The sequence below is a fragment of the Sebastes umbrosus genome, chromosome 3 (genome assembly GCF_015220745.1).
Source record: "Sebastes umbrosus isolate fSebUmb1 chromosome 3, fSebUmb1.pri, whole genome shotgun sequence".
Classification (NCBI taxonomy): Eukaryota; Metazoa; Chordata; class Actinopteri; order Perciformes; family Sebastidae; genus Sebastes; species Sebastes umbrosus.
In genome coordinates this window covers 11,059,660-11,083,731 of record NC_051271.1, presented here as the reverse complement: position 1 = coordinate 11,083,731, position 24,072 = coordinate 11,059,660, and the positions used below count along the sequence as shown (strand labels likewise).

Genomic DNA, 24,072 nt, shown 5'->3' with positions numbered 1-24,072 from the left:
CCGCTCTCATCAGCATTGTTTTTCGGTAGCAGCAGGCAGCTGTTACACAACCACTGCACGCTCCCTGCCCAGCACCAAACAGCAGACAGGCTAATTGAGCGACTAGCTGGTAAACATAGTGGAGCATTTGGAAAGCTTAAGAGAGCCAGATATCTCCTTTTGGAGTTGGTGGAGATCAGCTAAAAAAGAAGAGTGAATATTGGACTTGCATTCGCCAGGTGGCCAGAAACAAGACTTCAAATAAATGTTTCTCAGAGTCTGCTGGATTGTAAATAGGCAGCTGCACTCAAGTTTAGTAATTTGCCGTTTGTTTTTAAGTCTGTTACTCGTCTCTCATATGTGAAATTTCTATGTTGTTTTAAAATTTGAGCTGTTTTGCTTTTAACTCTGTTATTTGTGCGTTCGTGTGTGAAACTTTTATGATGCCGAGAGGCAAGGTGTCCCTTGCTGAGGTGTTTGCTGCAGTTTTAAACTTAAGGTAGTATAGCCTCCACCCACAGCTCCACAGTTATCTAAAACTTAGTTTCCCTCTTCTATACATGTCTCTGTCTCTCAGTATTCAGATGTGAATAATTAGGTACATTCATTGCATGCATCCCATGTTAAAAGAAAAACAAGTCAAACTTTATTTTAATTGTTGCATACATGCAAATCAACCTTTTTTTAACCCATCCTAAGCATTGTAGGAGCAGTGGGCTGCTGCAATGTGTCCGATATCTGCATAGTAACACATCTCTGCTCTGCTAAAAGTACCTCTGCAGAATTTTTGGGGTGTTTTCTTTGGCTCAGTTGGAAGTGAAAAAGATTAGCTGTCATTTCTGTGTGCACGCTGCCTATAGTTGTTATAGTTACCAAACTTTTAAGCTGCCAAGAGTCAAGGACTCCCTTGGAAAAGAGATTTTAAATCTCAATGGGAATATCCTAGATAAATGAAGGTTAAATAAAAAATAAAATAAAGTGTGTCAGCTGCCCCTTAAGTGGGCAAAAAAACAAACCAGTTATTATAGGTTTAAAGCCTGTGAACACCCACACAGGTGTTTTCAGTTATTGTGGCTGATTAGATCTCTGCTAAGGTTGAAGCATTGATGGGAATTTATGAGGTCTCAAATCTCCATCTACCAATAAGAGTGATAAAGCTGTAATTTGTCCCGCCCTAACAGGTGCAACAAAGCTAACAGGAGACTGAGGAAGACGTCAATCAATTACAGTCTATACACGCCCACACAGTTCTGAGCAGAGGTCTAATCAGCCAGATTAACTGAAAACACCTGTGTGGGTGTTCAGAGGCTTTCACACACTCATTTGAAACAGATGTGTATGTCGATCAGTCAGTAAATGTTGCCAGCAAAACGCATACAAAGCACATACAAAGCAACGATGAGGCTGGCCCACACTAGAAGGTTTTTCAAATCTTAACAGATTTTCAAAATGTGAGAGACCCCACACATAACGACATGTTATGTTAAATTTAACAGTTTAGTTCCTTTAGTGTGTGGAGAGCAACGATTGGGCCAAAACAGCACATCACACACTAACAGATTCATTCATGAACAACATGAGTCCCGACTAAAGAAACGGAAATCTCAGGACATCTCTCGTGATCAAATGTGACTTTAGTGTAAACAAACACGGCGGATGACGGGCAGGAAGAATTATCGATGTTCATTTTTGCACTACTTTGTACTGAAAATTCCCAAAGGATAGATGGATGAAGTTATGGAGACATGTTAAATAAACACTTGCGTTGCATTTCTGAGGTCCATCTTACTACTACTTTTTGCTTTGCGTTTTGCATTAGCTCATGCATTAGCCGCGGCCCCCGTGACGGCGGTGGTTGTCCTTCCGCTTCAGTCAACTTGGTTCCCAATTGGACTATCTTTTTTTCCCATGTGACTACGTAATTGGCTGTCCTCAGAGTTCCCCATGCACAACAGGATATTCGATCGTAAATATTGCATGTGTAATAATTACGGTTTGAGATTGGTGCGGCCAGGATGGACTTCCGAGCCGATCAGGGGATGTAAAAATCACTCTTAACATACCTCACACCACAGGAATATCTGGAAAGATAATCTTTAGAACCATCAAAAATCTGTGCTTTGCTGACAATTGTCGGAAGGGGGAATCGTGCCCAAAATTGGCTTGATTCTCGTGTGCCTGGCATTAGACGCCCTCTCCTGGTTTGGAACATTTTGAGGCACAAAAGTGTCAAAGTACAAGTAGCGTCCCTGTCTAGATAAACCAAATGTGTGTGACTGTCTGAACCTGACATAACTGAAATCAAACCAGTCACCTCCGTTGGCCATGCTGCTGTTGACCAGCTTGTTCATCAGGTTGTGATTGCGCTCGGTGGTGGCCCTCTCGTGGTTGTTGAGGTAGGATGGGATGTAATTGGAGGTCAGCTCCTTGAGGATCTTCTTCTCCAGGGTCGTCTCCTTGTGGTTGCCGTGGGTGCTGTAGCCGCCACTCCGGTCCAGAATCTGGACGCAGTCGCTCAAGTACTCGCTGCTGGCCATGCTGTAGTTGTTGGCATGGTTACCATTAAGAGGGAGCGTATCCATAACACTGGAGTCTCTGGCGTTGTTCAGGATACCCTCTGAGGAACAAATGATTTATAAAAAAAAAAAAAAATCATAATTATTAGGATTCTTAAATAAAACAAGTGGATTTCTCAGAAGAGAGATTTTAATTATTGTTTGATATCATAGCGTGTGCTGTGAATTGAGGATTAAAAAGTAGCAATGATAATTTTCTTGGAAGGAAAAATGCTTCAAGCGTCCATAATTCATTTAAGGGAAACCTCAGAAGTACTTTTTTCTCTCAATTCCTGCCAGCTCGACAGCAATACACAAAAAAAGAGTTAGAATTTGACTGCTAAATAAGTATGTTATATAAATATAATATGTTTTGGACATTGACATTTAAAGTTATTACACTGTAAGACATTTTAAGGGCAAACCTAGTGCATCTCAATTATAACTCAAATGTCAATCTGCTTATTTCATAAACAATATTTCAATTAAATAAGATTCAAGGAAATGCTTCTTTTTTTTTATTAATACTATGGATATATTGTCCTTGAAAAAGGAATCAAAAAATGTGTGACAAACCAAATAAGACAACCGTTTTACTGATTAATGATTTGGACAAAAAAAAGTTTTAACCAAACAAAACTACTGTTTGGATGCAGACTGTACTGAAAATGATTTGGAAGCAAGCAAAGAGAGAAACAAGTCGATGTTATTGAAGTAGTTGAGTATTAATTTAGCCCATACTTGTGTCTCGGTACGGTGCTAATGGACAGCATGAGGGAGAAGAGAGAAAACAAACAGACGTGAGTTCATACACCGAGAGAAAACAACTTTCAACAGCTACAGAATCAACAGTTGCACAGTAATTGGAGGCATGATGAAACATGTCGAACAAAGAAACCCTGTCTGATAGTCAATATCAAAGTCTGTTCTTCAAGGCCTTATTGTTAATTGGCTGCTATCGGGTGGTTCATTATTTATTTAACACAGAAAAAAACATAAAAAAACACACCTTACATTTATACTGACGTGCACTAAGACAAGCAATACAAGCCTCACATACAAAATGGCATTCAAAATGAAGCACGTACTTTATAAAATAGCTCTTTAACACAAAATTGTACAAATATTTCATGGCTCCCAAGTAGCTTATAAAAGACACAGTGGGTCTGCAACCGGTAACATATAGTGTGCATCTATAGTATACGATAAATCAGCTTGTGAACTTGTTATAATGTTTTGATAAATCATCGCCAGAATTTCATCTCCACATCTCTGTGCTGTGAGAACTGCCCAGTGGGTGTCCTTTGTGAGAGATTATTGCAGTGTGATTGATCGCCTCACTCGGGAGCCATAATAAGGCTAGATCAGATATGCAGCCAAAAGTGCATCACAGTAGCAAACCGTTTAAAATGAAATAATCATGCAAAATAAATGTTATGCAGTGGGAAAAACAACAACTCTAAAGCTCATTCCAAATGCTGTATGTTTATAATAGGAACATCAGGCACACCTTGGGTGTTGTACATGCCCACGGCTGGGTTGTTATAGACTGCCGAGTCCCCCAGGAGAGTGTTATAAGGATTGTTAGTACCATGGGGACGAAGGAGAGCATTAGTTATAAGATGATTAGCCATGGCTCCTGGTACAGGCAGATAGAGAAAGAGAGAGGAAGAGCAACAGCCAAAGTCGAGAGAGGAAGAGAGAGAAGCACTCGAGGAAAAAAAAGGGCAGAGAGAGCGGAGAGGGAGAGGTTGAAGGAGAGGGAGCGTGTAGAGACGTTGCAGAGTGGAGGCAAGCGAGAAGGAAAAAGAGGAAGGGAGAGCGAGATGGAAAGTGAGTGTGTGGAAGAAGGAGGGAGAGAAGAGGACAAGTAAATCAAACAAGCAAACATAGTTTGAGGTGAAAGCCAAGAAAAAAGCTTGACAAGTCATTCTTGCAGCAGCCACTGCATACGGGCCGAGGGAGGGGACGAGAGAGAGAGAGAGAGAGAGAGAGAGTAGCATGGCTTGGAGAAGATTGTACTGCAGTTCAATACGCTTGAGCAGAGCAGCATGACTACAGGATAGTTAATGGACAACGGGGCCACAAAAAAAGTGTTCTCAGTGCATTTTCTTCCCTAGGTGGGAGACAGATCATGTACACATAAAGACGCTGCAGAAAGGCAGAAGACGGATGACCACGGCAGCTCCTATACTGCGCATCCATCCTCATGTTGTACTCCCCACTGTATCAAACGAACCTCTATCACTACTCCTAAGTGTGTATGTGTGTCATATAGCATCCGAACACAGGTTGGAGGGAAAAAAAAACCCGAGACACTAAAACAGGGGTCTCCAACAAGTAGCTACCAGTAGCTCAAGGTTTGAAGAATATGTACATAAATTCATAACACAAAGTGACTTTGTAAACCCTGTTTACCTGTTTCTATCCAATCAAATTCACAGGCACACCGCCCCCCTTCTGACACCAATCAGCTGCTAATTAAACGGATTATGCTGCTTTCAAGTTCGGTTACATCAGTGATGCTGTAACATTAGGTGATGTTCGCAGGCTAGCAAGCGCACACCAGAAAAACATACTATTTTCATGAGGAATGGATATCAGAGGTTTTTTACAAGTGAATGATAAATGCGTGTGTCTCCTTTGCGGTAGGAGTATGTCAATCGGTAAAAGATGTAACATCGAGCGCCACTTCACCAAAGTCTATAGCAACTTTTCATGGGACTTTCTGACTGGTAGCAGTCTACGAACGGAGAAGGTAAAGGAGCTGAAAACAACGCTTACATGATGACAGACTCCGTTTACCGTACTGTACTGACAACTAGGCTTGCCGCGGTACACTGTAGGTGTTACCGGTGTTACACATTGGTCGGGCACACACCGATTACATTACTTGCCCACCACCCCCAACGTCGTTTTGCTTTTTATTTTTACAGAAATTAAAACCCATTTAGTTAATTTCTGTGTATCCGCGGCCTGATATCAATACATAGTCGGATGACGGACGCTACAAACAGAAAGTGTCTGCTCCATACAGAATCTCAGCTCAGAGTAGCAGGAGTCAGACTTCAGACGTTATTAAAAAGACTTTATAAAGAAATTATATCTGCTCTTGGCGATGTACAACTTAGTGTTATGAGCAGCCACTTTCATTTTGTCAAATTAGCTCTCAAAGGGAAAAAGGTTGGAGACCCCTGACCTGAAACATCTCTGTGGTGACTTTTGTTTTTGTTTTTTTGTAGAGAGGAACGTGTCGAGGTGTTTAGCTAAAAGACAATACCGCAACATTTTATCTAACTCCTAAATCTAATGTTTTAGGATACCACGGTTTAGTTCATATTAGTAAAACTTCATTACTATTTCAGAAAGGAGAAGTTGGCCAGCAGCCTGAATTTGGCCGAACAAAAAAGAGCTCCAGGTAGAATACATTAGAAAGAGTGGAGAAAGTGAACTGGAGAAAAAGCCATCGGAGTACGTTCTCTGGTAAAACTACTCCAATATAAACTTTATATATATATTTTTTTGATTTATAGGGGTTAATACACATGAATCAATACTGACATTATAAAAATACCAAGGTAGATATATCAGGGTGACCAAACGGCTAATTTGAAAAGAGACAAAAGTAATAATATATAATAGTCATAATAATGTCTTCAAACTGAACTTCAAAGTTAAAATGAACACATTCCTTTCTCCAACTTACTCTCTGCTAATTTCAACAAGTCAATCTCCCATCAAAATATCCAATTTATTCCATCCCATCCTTACTCACCACTAAGCCACAGTACATAGTCATTTGAAATCTACTGGCTAAGTAGCTCTCTGCGCCACACTTTACGGTGCGAGGGAAGGAGGGGGCGGCGGTGTCTTAAGCCCGGCCTCGCTAAGTGTGTGATAATTCAGGCGCTGACACACACCGTGTCTGCTTTAGCATCAATCTGTCATGCTAACAGCTTATTAGTGGCCTAAAGGAAGCGAGGGCCACACCTCGACTTGGAGACTAACAAATGGCGGTGTGTGCGCGTGTGTCAAAATGTCTAGCCATTTGGGTGTCTATGTCCTCATTACCCTAGCCCCCAGACAGCTGTACTCATGGAATCCATTCTTGCAGTGACTTTCTCTATAGGGACGACAATAGACAGCTCAGAATACAGTAGAAATACAGTGAACTGAGCCTACTACACATTTAAAAGCTTGGTAACTACGGTAGCCTTCTTATAATGAGATGGACATATATTACAATGCAAAACTTTGCCATAAGCTGAAACTCGTTGGTCTAAACAATAAAGTTCTTCTAAGTGTTGCTGGAGTTATGACCTATTCAAACTTTTTCCCTTCTCCATGCACCTTGGAAGTAGATGTGAGAAGATATCAATACACATGTATATCGCGATATTATGTTGTGCGTTACTGATTCTCCAAAACACTGTATTGATTTTTAATTAACCTCTTAAAAATCTGACGGCCCGCTGTGTCGCCCGACCGCTATTCGATCTTTCGGAGGTTGTAGCAGCCTCAGTTTTAAGTTACTTGCATCATATGAAACTAGAAAACATAAGGAATCCAGTGGTACCAACCATGTCATACTAGTTTGTCGTGAAAGAGGCTAAATAACGCTCCTAAATTATGCTAAATTTTGGCGAGGAAAAACTGGTGTGACGATTTTCACAGGGCTCTATCGGCCTCTGACCTCAAGATATGTGAATGAAAATGGATTCTATGGGTACCCACGAGTCTCCCCTTTACAGACATGCCCAGTCTATGCTAATCCTATGCAGTTTAGGACAAAAAAACATGTAGTTTTTTGCATGCAGTATTCATTTGTTGTTTTTATTCTATCCTAAAATGGTGTATTTCTGGTGTGGTCTTTCTACTATGACATTTTTTCCTAGAATTAAATTTTAAAAATCCCAATATATCTCCTTGCTTAGAGTGTCGCAATATATTGAATCATTACCCCAGTGTCATGACACGTATCGAATTACCAGATTCACGCCATTACACAGCTCTGCTTGGAAGTCGGTGAAGTTGTGCCAGAAAGTCTGCTTCTACAGGATCAGTAACTTCCCCTGAAGTGACACACTACCACATTCGGTTAATAATAAAGCATTATTCTAAAACTTTGTACAGTACAATAATAAAAGGACCACTGGTGTTCAGCTCAAGACTTGCAAACGCACTTAAAGTTAAAAGATTTGTCACCCAGAAATGCCTCAAAGGATGACTACTCTTGGAAAAAGAAGTATAGCAGCCCTCTGTAGCACAGTCAACTCTGCACTCTGTAGATTTATAATGGGACCGCAAACTGGTTGATGTTTCAGTTTAGACAAGACTTGGCTCCTATCTCTCCCTCCTGTAAAGTCATCCTTTGAAGCAGCAAAAACAAAAAAGTAGGAAGTGATATTTACACTCTATTCTCCTAATCTTCCTCTCTACAAAAACACAGTGCCATTATCAGAAGTTTGGACTCCTACCACTTTACTAAATGACAGCGTACGCCGCCTGAGCATCCTGCTATTAATAAAGTAGATATGGTGACAGTGATGAGGGTGAAAATGGTAGGTATCCCGTGGTTACCTCTGTTGAGCGTGGCAGAGCTGTTGATGTCTCCAGTGATGAAGGAAGACTCCTGTTTCCTCACAGTGTCGTTCCACATCCGCCTGATACGACTCTATACACAGGAGACGAGAAGCAAGAGAGAGAAAAAGAGGGGAAAAGGAGGTATGGACAAAGACACAGAGGAGTAGCGATAATGAGAGTGAGAAGGAATAAAAGGAGGGAGTGGGAGCAAGTCAGGGGAGGGACGACATGACGACAACAGAGGGAAAGAAATTATGGTAAGAAACGTAATATATGAAAGTATGATGTGCAAAAAAAGGGTAAATTAGTGCAGGAGAGGCCGTAAGGGAAAAAGCAAAGCAGCGACCAGCAAGAGAGAAACAGGTGGGGAAGAATAATCACCCGTCAATGCCATTTATACTCCATCTACCTGTGTGTCAGCATCAATATGCGAAGGTGTAAGTCAGGGTTTGGGCTATCTCACTTTCCACATTTTAACTCTGCACATATATAATATTCTCTAACTTAGTCACATATTCACAAGTTCTACATTAAAGCTGCAGTCAGTAACTTTGAGCAAATATGCTAAGTTATATTTGCTCAAACTGTCACTATATGCTGATTGTAGTGCATGAGACAGATACTCTGTGGAAAAGCTAATGTTCCTCTGTGTCCTCCGGTGCTTCTAATGGCATTTGCAAGATTCCAGCGAGCCCGAAGGAAAACAGCCAATCAGAGCCGAGGAGTCTCTACAGCAGCTGTCAATCACTGCTCGCAAAACTCGTGAACTCCGATCAAACGGTCGAGCTAGGCAGCGCTGGTCAAATATGGATCAAGATTCTGTTACTGTAATGCCTATTTCTCACCTCAAATGTTTTCAGAAACATCTTGTAGTGTGCTGTTTAGATGTAAAATGAGAAAGTTTGATCCGGACGATCAGCCCGTTCTAATTCCCAGGGCGTTAAATACCGACACTTTCTCACTGCCGTCGGTGTGTGTTACCGCCACACAAGGCACCCTTTGGCGACAGTATGAAACACACCGGGCATCTCATTAACTGTAATGTAAACCCATCCCTGGCAACAGTAAACGCTCATAGAAAGTGCGCGGGAGTGTGGTCACTTAATTTAAAGAGCGAAAAGACACACACATGGCGGGCGGGAGGGAGGTGGATGGGTCCAACAAACACAAGGCTTTCATCCAGGAGACTACCATTCACTTCCCATGCGTCACGTTAAAATCAGCTGTTCATTCGTGTCCCGTGTTCACAAAGTGTAATTTTCACTGTACAAACGTAGTGGTTTCAAGCATATCATGCATTTCTTTCCTAAACCTAACTATAATGGTTTTGGTGCCTAATCCTAAAGTGATGGCAAGGGTACCTATGGTGGTTTTGATGCCAAAAATAAAGTGACGCCAAGGGGAGTGACAAAGCTGCGGTATGTAATGAGTTGGTATGAGGTGGTGCTTGATTTTGACCGTTTTAAACATGGTCACAACCTTTCTCATTCTACAACTAAACAGTACACTAAAATATGTTTCTGAAAACATTTGAGGCCAAAAATAGGCATTACAGTAACAGAATCTTGATTCATATTCCATCAGCGCTGCCTAGTTTGACCGTTTGACAGAGTATTTTTGCGAGCAGTGATTGACAGCTGCCTTAGAAACTGCTCGGCTCTGATTGGTTGTTTTCCTTCGGGCATGTTGAAATCTTGCAAATGCCTTTAGGAGCACAGGAACAAGATTTTTCTCACAGATTACCTGTCTCATGCACGACTACTGTCAGGATATAATGACAGTTTAATAAAAAAAAAAACTCTTTATCAAATTTGCTTAAAGTTACCAACTGAAGCTTTTAAAGTGTTTTTTTGTTTTTGTTTGAATTTGCCTACAATGAAATTGAAACTCTGAGCTGAATCTAGTTGAAAGTGAACAACGATAACCCAAAACCCTCATGGCGTGCTCCGGCCTCACCTGAGAGTCTGCTGTGCTGTAGCGTCCAGGTGTGCAGGCAGGTAAGCTCACCTGTGAGCCTGTGGAGTAGCGGCCAGGCGTCCGTGAGGTGGTGGTCTTACTGGAGGAGGAGATAGAGGTCTCCACGCTCTTGCCGCTGCAGCAGTGAGTACGCAGACATTTGCCGTACTCTTTACGCACCTGGACAGGGAAGGTGAGAGGTGGAGAAAATTAAACACAGACACACTATGCACAGATATATAAAAAACAAAAGCACACATAAAGGAGGAGGAATTGACTGATGTTCCACTTTTAACTTGCATTTATTGAAACATATTTTTAAGATGACATACCAGGAGAGAAACAGACTAGACTGGCTTAACTTGACAGAGTGTCCCTGTTAACTTCTTGTACTCAAATTCCTTGTGAAAACACTAACTCCATCAAAATTTAGACATTAACAGATTAACTTTTCCCCCCCATCAACATCCACCCCAAATGTTATTACTGCCACATATCCATCTGAAATGGACATATTCCTGAGGGAGGCATATGATGCACGTGTACACACAGAACATCTGCATTGAGATCCCAATCAAGTTAGAACAAATAGGAGTGTAATTGCTTTTTAACAAGCTCGTTGGACTGGTAGACGTGTGTTGCCACATGCTCTGTTTGAACAGCTGTGTGGTGAGTTGCTCCATGCATCTTGGGAGAAACCACGTTGGGTCGCAGCCAAAGAAAACCTCAGCACTGTTCTGAGGACATCTCTCAGGATACCTGATCCCATGGCCTAACACATACTTAAGTACATTGCGCACACACATGCATACACACACGCAGCACTTGTTTACAGGTCGTACACTTAAAACTAAAAACTCTCCGCGGGACTGCAGCCAGACGAGAGTATTAAGCATTTGATGAATTTTCTTTCTATATCCTACTCCTCTTCTAGTACTCCCAGGCACTGACAGTGTGTGGGAGACTCTGTAAAAATATCCCAGGATGTGTAGGCTCTTCCTGGAAGCCACATATAATTCAAATAGTACATATGTACTCACAAATGCCTCTAATCCTCGAGGCCAACCAAACCCAAAACACATATAAACGAGGTCATCTTTTCAAAATGAAAGGCGGATCGAGAGGGGAGCTGCTGTGTGTCAATGTGAGGGAAGTTGTTGTTTTAAATCACATAAATCATCAGAGGAGTGTATCTGTAACCATTGCCCATAGACTGTATATAAAGATGGACGACATGACAGCGCCCCAAAAGTGAAGCCAAAACATCTCGAACGCCCCCTGGTGGCCGGCTGCAGTAAACATTATAAATCCCGCTCCCTCCGTGTTAACGGATGGGTCAAACTAAAAAGTCAAAGTACACGTCAAATACATTTCTCCCAAAGATGGTTTCTGTCATTTTAGGTAGTTCTTATCACACTGATGAATGTTCAAGTGTTCATTTTTCTGATAAGTTTGGTTTTAATTAGTTATTTGATGCTATAAAAAGGGGATAAGACGTCATGATTGACAGCTGCTCTGAGGGAAGTAGTTGTGGAACCAGGGGCTCGGGAATAGTATGTAAGTGAGGAGATGTAACTAACTGTGTAATAGAACATGTGTCAATTTGATCATAAATGTAGTTATATATATAAATATTATGGTTAGTTGTTGTGTCTTTCTAGCCAAACAGCTATCGTGGTGCTAACATAGCTCATGATTGGGTGCGGGTGTGTGGACGGGACCTCGATACCATGGTTCCAGGGTTGTGTCTAGAAGGTAACCCGCAAATTGCAAAAACGTGCAAAAACTCTCATGAGACTCGCTTTCCGTTTTAGATCCAGAACCATTTTAAATCAATGCCTAACCTTAACCATCTCCCAAGAGTTTTGCAATTTGTGTGGATATTTTGGCTTAACTTTTGTAAAGTGGGAGAAAGTGGAGACGCGTCTGTATATACAGTCTATGCCACTGACACTTAGACAGCAAAACAGACATGTAATTCCTCTGCGTGTGTCCAAAATGTAAAACAAATGAGAGCTAAATATTATAAAAGTTTTGAACACGCTATTTCAGGCTTGATGACCCTGTCTGATGATGAAAAACGTTCTTCTCTGTTGGGGGAAGACAGAAACACTGTTTGTTACCTGCTGCCACGAGGCGAGACAGACAGTTAGAGAGAGAGAGAAAGCGAGCTAGTCGGTGTGAAAGAGTGAAAGAATTGAGCAGCCAGTGGGGTTACTGAATGACCAATCAAAGCTGTGACAGCTCGGCAGGTATTTCTGGCATCCCTGCTGATCAATGCTAGCATGTGTGTGTCTGTCTATTTCTGTGCAGCTTTGTCTCCCTCACCTTCTTCTGCAGTATGCAGTGAAAGATGAAGATGAACATGCCCTGCAGAGAGTTGAAGATGGTGAAAAGGTAGGCCATGATGACGGTGCTCTCGTTGATGTACATCAGGCCGAAAGCCCAGGTCAGTCCCAGCAGACACAGCAGGGCTATGGCCCCGATCACCCAAGACCTAGAAGAAGAGGGCACATCATTGAGTATATAGAGAATAGTCTATATTTCAGGTTTCATTGTAGCATGACAGGCTTGTCTTTTTTTTCCTGGATCAGAAAAGCTATTCATCCAAGTTTAATGCATGTGGGATCACGAGGCAGGAGAACAGGGTTAGAGAGGGTTCATTCGGAGTCCCAACACTGTGGGAGTGGGATGGAGAAAACAGTGGGAGGTTTTGCCTAGAAGAATTACACTCTTACGAAAATGGTGAGAGAGAGGGAAAGTGGATTTGTTCATTTAGATACATTTAGATTTAGAGAGGAGGGGAGGTTATATACGCGAGCTGACGTCAGCCACAAGTATGGAGAAGGTCAAGCATACAGGACTTTCTCCAAGTTAGGTCCAAACTCCATCACTCAAAGAGCATGGCAGAGGGTAAAAGACGTTTTCACAGGCAGAAGTGGAAGTACTGAAGTCTGTTAGCGCAATTGCGAACTATAACACTTTAATGGAAGGAATTTTAATACAAGTTTTGGAGGCTGTGAACCTCCATTTCATATAAAGCCTATGCAGAAGTGAGTCATAAGGTGCCAAATGTCAGAGGAATGTGGTCGTGTCGAGGCATGTGTATGCATTGTAAGTCCTCGTCCGTCTGAGCGCGTGCGCGTGGCCATGCGAGCGGCTCCACTGGGCAGTAAGTAGAGGGACATTACAGCCATTATAAATGACATTTCCCACTAAAGGTCACAGTTTCTGGTCGGCCACAGCCGCGATGATGGCTGTTAATTTGATTGGCTGACTGGACAGTGATCACCTCTCATGCGAGGCATGGAGACAAAGAAAGGAGGGTAAGGAAAGAAAGAGAGAGAGGGAGGGGAAAGACAAGAGGTTGAGATATTAGAAGAGTTAGCAGGAAGGAAGAGAGAAAGAGGAGGAGAGTAAGTGAGTGAGACTGAGGTGATTGATTCCATGTTGCCCTCTGTGGCACCATTCAGGCGAGACAGAACCTCCAATAAAGCTCGTCTGACGACCCTCTTCAATAAAGGGTACACTCATCCCTCACTTTTCCATCCCCTCGTTCCACCTCTTCCTCCAGTGCTCCCTCGAGTTTCTCTCTCAGCTCTGTTTCCCCTCATTCACATCTCACCATTATAATATTTCAATAGCAATATAGGTCACAGGAGCTCACAAATCACACGTCAACATGTAATCCATTTTTACAAGGCAGGTTAATGGTTAATTTAGGGATATGCACAGACTCTACAGACAAATAAAGACGACAAGCAAACCAATCAAAATGTCTCCGTGAAGACGAAAGGCATCCTGATTGGAGAGTGGCCTTACCGGAGCCAATCCACAACAAAGACAACTTATGATGGCTTGGAGTTAAAGAGACAAAGAAAACAAAAGGAAGAAAAAAAAATCATAAGACAAAAAGGGCATGATGATGATTAACAAGCAAATGAACCACAATAAGACATGACTAATGAAGTGAAATAGATTAAAATCTATTCAGCCTTTCGTGTGCTCACAAAGACGAAGGAAAGCCATTAAAAAGAAAAAGAAAAAAAAAAGATCCAAAAGCATCTTATTCTAAATCGTTCTTTGATTTTCATCTTTCATCAGGCTTTTTGATGACGTTCCCCTGAACTGCACAGAAGAAAAAGATCAGCTGGTTTTTATTTCTGAAAACGCTTCCCGCTTGAAGTCCTGCTTAAAACCGCTGTCTGGAAACATACATTGGCAGTAATATTTAAATGATAAATCAAATGAGTAAGCCATTTTGTGATTTACATTATGAATTCAGAGCGGTGCCTCAGTAAGGCGTCGAGCTCCGAGGAATGGCATATTGTTTGAATTAGACTGAGCCTTTTGTCTTGAGCTGCAGTGGAACGAGGAATAACACAATCCTGATTAGTTAGCTTAGCAGACGGAGTCTCAGTGTTCAGTAGAAATGAAGTCATATTTCAGTAACATCCTCTAAGGGTGATATGAGTAATGACATGACTGGGATTAATAATATGATTGATTCAATGAGGAGCATCCTGAAACAATGTAAGACGCAAGTGTGCTTCATATTGCTGCTAACTTACAAAAAAAGGCTGATGGACAATAGATTTAAAGGAATAGTTCCACATTTAGGAAATACACTAAGGCCGTTACACACCGGTGGCATTTTTTTTCGTGCGATTTCGTGCACATCAATATATTTTTTTCGAACTGTTGTTTTTGTCATGAGTACTTTCAAACAGAACACAAATATTACATGGCAAAAAAAAAATAATTCTGTGTTGTTTATTCGTTACGCCCCCAGTTTGTTTTAAGCCAAACCATGTATTTCTTTCCTAAACCTAACTATTGTGTTGCCTAATCCTAAAGTGTTGCCAAGGGTAACTAAGTGGTTTTGATGCTGAAACTAAAATGATGCCAGGGGGCGTGACAAAGCGGCGATATGTGACGAGTTGGGATGAGAAAGTGTTGGTATAGGAAGTTGGAGCCAGCAGTCCAGCAGCTTAGTTTATCATAAAAATTGGAAACAGCTAGCCTGGCTGTGTTTAAAGGTAACACAATCCAAAGCTTACTAATAACATGTTGTATCTTGTTTGTTTGATCTGAAGTGTAAAAGCAATAATTTGCTGTTTTATAGTAGGTTGAGAGCAGGACTATTTCTCTCCCGGCTAAGAAACACCCTGGCGCATAATCCCCTGCAAATCCACCGCTGGTTGTTTTTACACTTTGGTTTTTGTACAGATCAAACAAACAAGATATAACAAGCTAATTAGTGAGCTCTGGAGGTGCTGGTAGGAGAATTTTGTTAGCTTCTGACAGACTTTGGCTAGCTGTTTTCCCCTGTTTCCAGTCTTTATGCCAAACTAAGCTGGACAGACAGACAGGAGAGTCACCTAACTTCTGATTTAACTCTCTGCAAGGAAGCAAATATGTCCCAAAATGGTGAATTATTACGTTAACTTAATCCACACACAAGCATGCATAATCTCACCAGCGTTCAAAACCAGGTGCGCTGGTGTGATGGCAGGACCGTGTGTATACAGTATATGTACTTACTTGATGTTGTCCAGACATCCAGAGTCTGGTTTGAGAATGGCCGTATGATGGAACATCTTATAAAGAGCGATGCCGAGGAAGATTACATTCAGCTGAAACACACACACAAGTTAATATTCTGCAGCAACAAGCCTAATTAAAGACACAATGTCACCACAACAATTCACTCACACACACAGTGCATATCATTTCATTTTGCCTTCCAGCAGTAATTGGCTTGGGGACACAGTATCAGCCCACAATCAACAGCCCTTTATGTGCTCAAAACACAGCAGCTTGAGCATCAGGGAAAATACAGCAGTCATTACATCCATTGAGGATCATTGTTACAATAGAAATCCAATTCTCACAGATGCCGTCTATTCTATTGGCCTGGTAATGCAAAGATAGGGTGGTTTAATAATGGCTGTCTGGACTGTTGTGCTGGGTCTCCGAGGCTGTATATGTTACCGACGGGCGTAGAGTCATAACAGAGCAGTCCCACCTGCACCGCTCCCACTTACAGCCCCAGTTAGATCTGTGATAGCCTCCCTGACATTTCTAAAATGAGTACAGAGCATCAGTGTGCCATGCTGACATTCACCTAATTGGGAACATGTCCCATTGCTTTCATTCTCTCTTTCCCAAACACTGTTTTTTTATATTTATTTTGCTTTTTCTGTCTGTGTCTGCCCAGTCGCTGACTCTATTTCTGTCTCTGTTTACTCGTTCAAGGTATAAGGACAGTTCCCACTCCTCAGGACAGTTTGCTGACTGATGAAGCATCATTCATTGACATTTCTCTACGAAAAAAGGACTAGAAAATGGTCAAACTGAGCTCTTTGGCAGTCTGCATTCCCCTTTTTTTACTGCATAATGGGTTGCATTGTAATACAGTAGCTAGGCCAGGAGGAAGTGCAGCGCCTGGATCATCAAATAAGAGCAACATAACTTTGTTGAGTTCTTATCATAATCTGCGATTTGTGCTCTATGTCCTTCCGAAGATTTCCAGTGTTGTGGAGTTAATCCATGAGTGGGAATTATTACATTGACATAAAAAAAGTTCCTTCCGCTTCCACTTCCACTGCTGAGAGGAGCTCTGGCAAAACTTGTAGGAAGATTAACGAACACCTTAATGTGACCTGTCGTTCCTGCAACGAACATGTGGCAGCCACTCTGCTATGTACATGTAGCGCTATTTCAAGTGTGTGTGAGCATGCATGTATGTATGTATATCTCACCATAATTATGAGCGTAGCAGGGCCTATAAAGCTCCAGATAAAGTATGTGTCCAGTCGCAGCCAGCACCTAGAGAGACAGAGATAGAGACAGACAAAGAGAGAGGGAGAGAGAGAGAGACATCATGCATGAGAAACAGAGGGAAGAAGAACAAGAGAGGAAAGACGCATAGGGATTAAAAACATGCCCCAGTCTTCAGATGGATGTAGGGTAGCAAGGATTTACCATCAGAGGACAGGACATGCATCATAGTTACACACACACACGCACACACAAAGGAGGAAAGGAGGGGAAAAGAAGGAGTACATTACGTGACATACGGTATATGAAATGCATCAAGATAGAGGGAGGACAAAATGAATTGGGGAGGAGGGGAGGAGGGTGAAAAAGCGAAAAAGATGGAGAACAGTGAGAAAAGTGTTGCAGGATGAAGGGAATAGACTAAACGCCCATCTCGAACATACATCACACACAGAGGGGGGAGACAGCGAGGGGATGAGCACCTGTGATAAATTCACCTTTACTTCCCCCCTCAGGGCACAGATATACGACACGACCACATCCTGTGGTGGTCGCAAAAATATGACATGGCTGTGTTCATTTGAATACTGAGTTATGGATGCAGCCGTCACACCGGGCTATTTATGGAGTCTGGGAATGGCTGCGGTGAGGTTAAAGGAGAGGAGGGACACACAGACATATATATACACACACATCCATTTCTGGCCACAAGGTTAGTATTGGTAGTAAAAGATATACTGCTCTATGCTAAATTATATTACCCAAACATATTCACTCGTCAATTGCGGCAAGCAAGGGAGGAAAAAAAAAAAAAAATGCCCCCGAATGCCCTCCACTGAGGTCAGACCCGACGGGATGCAGAAAAAAAAACGATGCAGAGAGAAACCGCTGGAGCAAAATGGCCGACTGATTCATGACCAGCTGCTTTTGAATTATTAATCTTTCAATTTCCACCACATTAGAGAGCCCTCCATTATGGGTCCCTGACTGTGTCACTGTATCCTCCATTAGGGCTCCTTTGCTAAGTCATTGCCACCTTCATTACGGGAGGTGAATGAGACTCTGTGCCACCGGCTAATATGTGGGAGAATGGGATGCGTTATGTGACAAGGTGACACAGCAGGGATGGCCGGTGATATTTCCAGAGGTTTTTGTCTCAATGTGATGTGTCAAAAGTGATGAGCGGCGCCATTTTCAAGGCTGGACTGATGAATGAGTCACATAACTTATTTTATGCTTTTGATTAAATGTTCTATGTCAATTTCTTTTTCAAATCCACGAGGCATGAAGCTATTAAAAGAAGAAACACTGATTGCTTGGGTGACATATTAAAATATGTTTGGTGACATATATCTAGGCTCTAAGTATCATGTTATTTTGTTTTGTTACATCAAACTATATCTCTGTCTAAAGGCAAGTCTCTCTAGTCTGTCAGCTAATGGCATGCAGTCTGATTATTCATCCAGAGCTTGGCATTCAGACTCTCATGTTTTAATGATCATCCCACAATGAAATATTGATCTAAGTGGCATACGGATTGGTGCAGCTTGATGGTTAAACAACGGTAAATTCAACCCCTTTTCACCCTGTCTTCAACCCCTCTACGATTTGATGTGTAGCTGATGTGGAAAGCTGCAAGGTCTTAACTACAAAAGGCCCCCCAAGAGCAGCAGGAGAGCGTGAGCATTTGAGCATGTGAATGATTTAACAGTCGTATATAGTGTCCTGTCATTTTCCTCTTTCTATAAGGAGCCGCTCATTTATAAGTCACTCTTTCTAAATGCAACGTCCACTTTGTTAATGTCCTCTTTAGTCCTCATGATTTCACAGTCGCGGAAAAGAGCAGAGGTCACGGACGTGTATAGTGCACCGTATACATTATGCACGTAATATGCATATGCGCTGTATGAATAAAACCCAGAGCCTGAATGGAGTGGACAGTTCATGCGTAAGTCATATTGTGTTCACATTTGTAGGTAGCCTATTATGCATATACTTCATATGAATGAGATGCTGGCTGACTTTTCTTGGATTCACCATGTGTCTCGGGTTGGACAAGTCAAGCATGCATGAATACGTTTCTCTGCTCTTAATGTATGCCCTCATCCCACTCACTACTCTGCACTTCCTCCAGGGGAAGCCATCTTTTCTCTTTTTTTTTTTTAGCACACACACAAGTGCAAACTAGTATGGACGTGTACTCTCCCTGACAGGCTATTCCATCACTCTCTCTTCCATCCCTCCATTCTCACACTCTCACACCTCCCCTTCTCCCTCAATCTGCTCCACTCTGCACCCCTCTCCCCCCCTCCTTGTTAAACCCTTCCATATTCACACATTGTCGCTGCTGTGCTCATGCAGGCACTCTGTGGTGCATCCTCCCCTGCTTGTCCCCGTACTTCCCTCCCTTCTCTTCCTTCTTCTCTGCCTCTCTCTCCCCTCTCAACCTCGCTGTATTGACTCTTCAGAAGTGCCACAGCTTGTAGAGTCCACCGCGGCAGCCAAAATGACAGCAGGCACTCCAGCCTCCCTCCCTTTTTCCTCCCTGGCCCCATCATCCATCCTCCCTTCACGCTAACGCTCTCTTTCGCCACCCCCTCTATCCTTACACTCGGTCGGTGCCGTAGCTCCTGTAGTCCACTGCAGCGGAGACGGCCACTATGACGGCAGGCACTCCGTAGCCTGCCAGGTAGAAGTACTTAGTCCTGGAGTGTTCGCTCTCAAACACCTCAACCAGCATGATGTAGAGCTGCACCCCTTCCAGGAACATCCAGGTGAAGGCTGCCAAGAAGAAGAAATGGAGCAACGCGGCGAAGACTGCACAGGCAATCTGTTGTGGGGAAGAAAAGATGGAGAGGATTTAAAAATACAGTAACACAATAATGGACAGGAAATATTTAATCTGGTGGACGGATGAGTTAGAAAGTGGAAAACAGATACCAACAGTGCAGGCGATAAAGGTATGAGTCAGACTTAGGAAGCAATCATTTATCACATAAAGAAGGAAATGTGAGGGATTAACAAACGGGCTGCCAATACTGGAATAGACAGGAGAGGGAGAGGATAAGGCAAATAGAAAGGGAACTCACAATCATAGTATACTATAACAGCAATAACAGGCAACAGACTGACTCCAAAATCACTTCAAGATAGCAACATTAGTTGAGCCTCCTTCACATTTTACTCCCCGTCTACATCTACAAGTCATCTCGGAAGATAAATGAGAAAACAGAAGTGACAACTTGGTGCTGCAGCCGCTGCTGATTGTCCACATTTCAAACAGAAATAGCAAAGCACTTTGAAAAGGGGGCTGAGGGAGAAGGAGGAGAAGGAGGAAGAGGAGGAGGAGGAGGGGGGGGGCTGGTGAGGAGGACGAACGACTTGGCAACACTGTTGAAAATACAATATGATTTCTGTCAATGCCAACGGTGAACAAAATGAATAGAACGACTGCAAAAATGACTCAGCCGCTTGGTATGAAAGAGACGAAGCGCACATAAAAATTGACACATTTCTGGAAAAAGCCAGCAGTAACATCAGTTTACTGAATAGTTGGTGATTTTATGCCATTATTAGAGCTGAACTGCATGTTTTAAGTGAACTACATGATCAAAATACTGCGCGAGCTCTTAATTTAGTTCCTTGTGAAATGGTAATTATCCAATATCAAATAAAAACGATAACATTTGGTACCCGGCAACCGGTGGTTGAACGTTCACATTGAAAGTGAGTAAATGGATTTTAAATCACATTGTTAGTAGCCGGTGAAAAGTGACGGATGAAAGGGATGTAAAAGAGTTAGAGAGGCAGATGATAAAATACTTAGAAAGCCCTGTGAGAGAGTCTCGTGAATGTAAAAGAGAGAATGAAAGAGGGGTATCAAACCTAAAACCGCATTAACAATTTAGCCAACAGGAACGGGGAAGAGAAGAGGGGTGCTTGAGAAAAAGGAAGACGGGGAAAGAATGAGCGGTGAGATCTGGTCCGTCACGTTCACGGGCGATGTCCTAATCTAAAGAGTCACTCCTAAATCACTGAACGGGAGAGCTAACAGACAGGCTTTTATAATGGAGGGGCTTCTGGCAGCGAGAGACAATTGCCTAATGTCTGAGAGACAATGAGTTTAGGGGGCGAGGGAGTCACTCATTTCCATTTCTAATGATCGCACAGTGTAGCTTACACACACACACAGACACACACACACGCACAGGTAAGAAAAAAGTGTCTGCTTATGCAAAGTCATTTAGTTTTTCCTGCTGGAATTACTGGCTTAACCGGCTGCGAGCTAAGTGACGCTGAAGATGTTAATGGAGGTCACAAATAGTCACCAGTAATTAACGCCGTGCACAAATACGGCGGCGCATATCCGCGCGAAGCGACATGATCCCTCCCACACAAACACACACAAGCTACACACTGACAAAGAGAAATACACAAATCTCAATGTCAAAACAAGTAAATAATGTTTTCTCATTGAGCGCTCAGCAGGATGTTAAGGCCTGAGGCTTCTTGAATACTACGGATACAGCCCTTGAGCACTTCCTCCTCCTCAGCAATGATTCAAACAGCTCAAAAAATAAAACATAGGGTATCCGGCACTGTGTACACACAAAGTCTGGTAAGATTACAGTATATGTTGATTATATTTGGGTCACCTTGCCCAGAGGAATTAAAGTAGAACGTCTCATCTCAGAATCTGACCTATAGGATGTTTGTGTAAGCGCTTGCTTGCATCCAAGTGAGGTTTAAAGTCTTAAATCCATGATCGCCGTATTGAATGTGGACCATATGGATTATACAACATGGGCTGTGACTAGAATGCAGACCATGTGGACCCCGATGGTCGAGCCAAAAACTGCACCGTGCATCATTAGTGATGGAGCTTGATATCGGGTGGTTCTTTTTCCAGCTTTAGATTTTGTTGTTGTTCCTCCTCTTCTGAAATTGTAAAAAAGCTGAGCGCGGTTCCACATGAGCAGCATGAGGTCATGCATCATTAACCGTGATGTAGAAAGACCCAATCTGGTAAGGTTTGGGTTGTGGGAGTGAAAAATAGAAAGTGAGCAATTAGGTTATAACCAGTGAAGTTATTTTAGCCTCAGTGGCTGCAGAGAGCGGCTCCACTGTTCAAAAATCAAATTGAGTCTGCTCCAGCCAGTCGACCTGCTACTCTAAAGAAGGTATTAGCAGAGGGCCTAATGACTGCCATGTCCAGAGAGATGTAGAGCTTGAATGCATAGCTGACTCAGAATAATAAGGATCGCTGTATTACTGACTTGACATTTTGATGCACACAATGACACACAGCCAGTTCAGACTGACACAGTGACCCAGAATAAACCCGGGTCGGTCTGAATGTCAACATGCATTATCTGACCTGGCCTGGCTCAGCTCATGAGCCGTTCACAACACAGAGCTGTATATAGGCTAGTAATGTCAGGTTTAATGTGAACTAGTGTTTCCATCATAATCATAGCACATTACAAAGCATTAAATAATGACTTATAAGGTCATAATTATTCATAATTGCTGGTCACTAACATTTTTTGGCAAGGATCATAGTGTATTATAATTCTCATTAATACATTATAATCTTTTTTATAATGCATTATAATGTAATTATAAGTTACTCTAAGCGGTCATGTATTAAATCTATCCAAGAACAATGCTCAAAACATTGTAAAAACAACTTTTACTTAAAGCTGCAGTGGGTAGAATTGGAGCAAATATGATTATACAAAAGTTATTTTTATGAAACGGTCACTATATCCTGACAGTAGTGCATGAGATAGGTCATCTGAAAAAAATCATGCATGTGCCTCTGTCCTCAAGTGTCCTCATGTGCTCCTAATGGCATTTGCAAGATTTCACAGACCGGAGGAAAACAATCAATCAGAGCCGAGCTGGAGCCTGCCGTCTCTGAGCAGCTGTCAATCACTCGCAAACTCGAATCAAACAGTCAAATTAGGCAGCGCTGATCAAATATGAATCAATATTCTTTTCATTATAAGAGATTATAATGCATTACAACTGTGGGAATTATAATTGACCATATATCCTTGCAAAAGAAATATCAGTATTATTATACATGACCATATATGTCATTATAAAATGCTTTATAATGTGCTATGATTATTGTTATAAAGCATTATGAATATTTATGAATATTTAAGCGTGCTTATGAGCGGATTGTAATGCATTATAAGTTAAGTTTATAATGCATTACAGACATGGGCGTCATAGAAAGTGTTATTGAAATTTCTATAAACATATTATTATACTGTACTATAAATATATATATTATATATTAGCAGCATATATGTCGCAAACCTAAATTCTGCTCTTCTCAATCTCAGAGATACTTGGAAATGATTGACTGCATAGCATCAACTTTATTATAAGAAGATAAAATAAACAGAATAAGTGGCAGCACTTTCATGATCAAAATCCAGAGTTAAAATTGCAACATCGCTTTAAAAAAAATGAAAGTCCACAATGCTGTCAACCACACAGGCCTGGATTTACTATACAAGGTAATTCTGCAGTCTAGCAGTGATGTGTGCACACTAGGGTCTTGTGTGAAACGGTCAAATGCAGGTTGAACCCAAATTCACTATCCTGCCTCATATGGGCTTTGTTTGTGAGAGTTATATTGTTCTACTAACATCCCCCTCACAACCAACAGGATTCCCTGGCAAAAAGAGATAGACTGCAGCTCCTGTAGCCTGAGGGGGGGATGACTAATAAAAGCAACAGAGAACTGAAGCACAGCATAAACATCACCTAAGCTAAAACAAAGCAAATACACACGTTATCTAGCCAATAAGCAAGTCTGTGTAATATGCACTTTGCATAGTAAATCACTTCCGTTGCAACTGGAACAGACCAAAGAACAGGCAAATTAGTTTTTTTCGTGCCCTACATTTTATTATATTCAGGTTAACTTGCCATTCAAGAAGTATAACAACCTGACTGTGCTAGTAGCCTAATATTAAAGCAATGTTTTTGTCCCCTTTTCAGCTTTTGTTGGCAATCCTTTCTGAGTTAACAAATAAACGATTAATCTGAGGAATGCTCAGGATAGTTATGATGTCATGGAAAGCTGAGCATGTGCAGTACAAACAATGGCAGTAAACTTGCTGGTTTTTCCCCTTCGCATTTTTGGGAGAAAAACAGTTGCCTAATCCCGGCTGGTTTAAATGAAAAGATACGGTTT

At 41.9% G+C, this 24,072-nt stretch overlaps 1 protein-coding gene and 1 long non-coding RNA gene across 14 annotated transcripts in view; one reads left to right on the top strand and one right to left on the bottom strand.

Annotated features, from left to right (window-relative positions):
* adgrl3.1 (adhesion G protein-coupled receptor L3.1) overlaps positions 1–24,072 on the bottom strand; it is a 135,433-nt gene that overhangs the window by 2,918 nt on the left and 108,443 nt on the right. For 3 of the 13 annotated variants that reach the window (XM_037762004.1, XM_037762013.1, XM_037762021.1), the window contains 7 exons: positions 19,466–19,686; positions 16,838–16,904; positions 15,618–15,709; positions 12,402–12,570; positions 10,125–10,253; positions 8,115–8,208; positions 2,294–2,596 (listed from right to left, as the gene is read on the bottom strand). In XM_037762004.1, the coding sequence (XP_037617932.1) occupies positions 2,294–2,596; positions 8,115–8,208; positions 10,125–10,253; positions 12,402–12,570; positions 15,618–15,709; positions 16,838–16,904; positions 19,466–19,686 (1,075 nt within the window). Of the gene's footprint in view, positions 1–2,293; positions 2,597–3,275; positions 3,294–4,044; positions 4,174–8,114; positions 8,209–10,073; positions 10,254–12,401; positions 12,571–15,617; positions 15,710–16,837; positions 16,905–19,465; positions 19,687–24,072 lie in introns of all 13 variants that reach the window. The other 10 variants (XM_037761904.1, XM_037761916.1, XM_037761926.1 and 7 more) reach the window with 7 other exon arrangements.
* On the top strand, positions 10,082–16,403 carry LOC119483669. Its single transcript, XR_005205769.1, has 3 exons — positions 10,082–10,217; positions 12,387–12,470; positions 16,332–16,403. It is a non-coding gene; the product is annotated as an uncharacterized LOC119483669 (long non-coding RNA).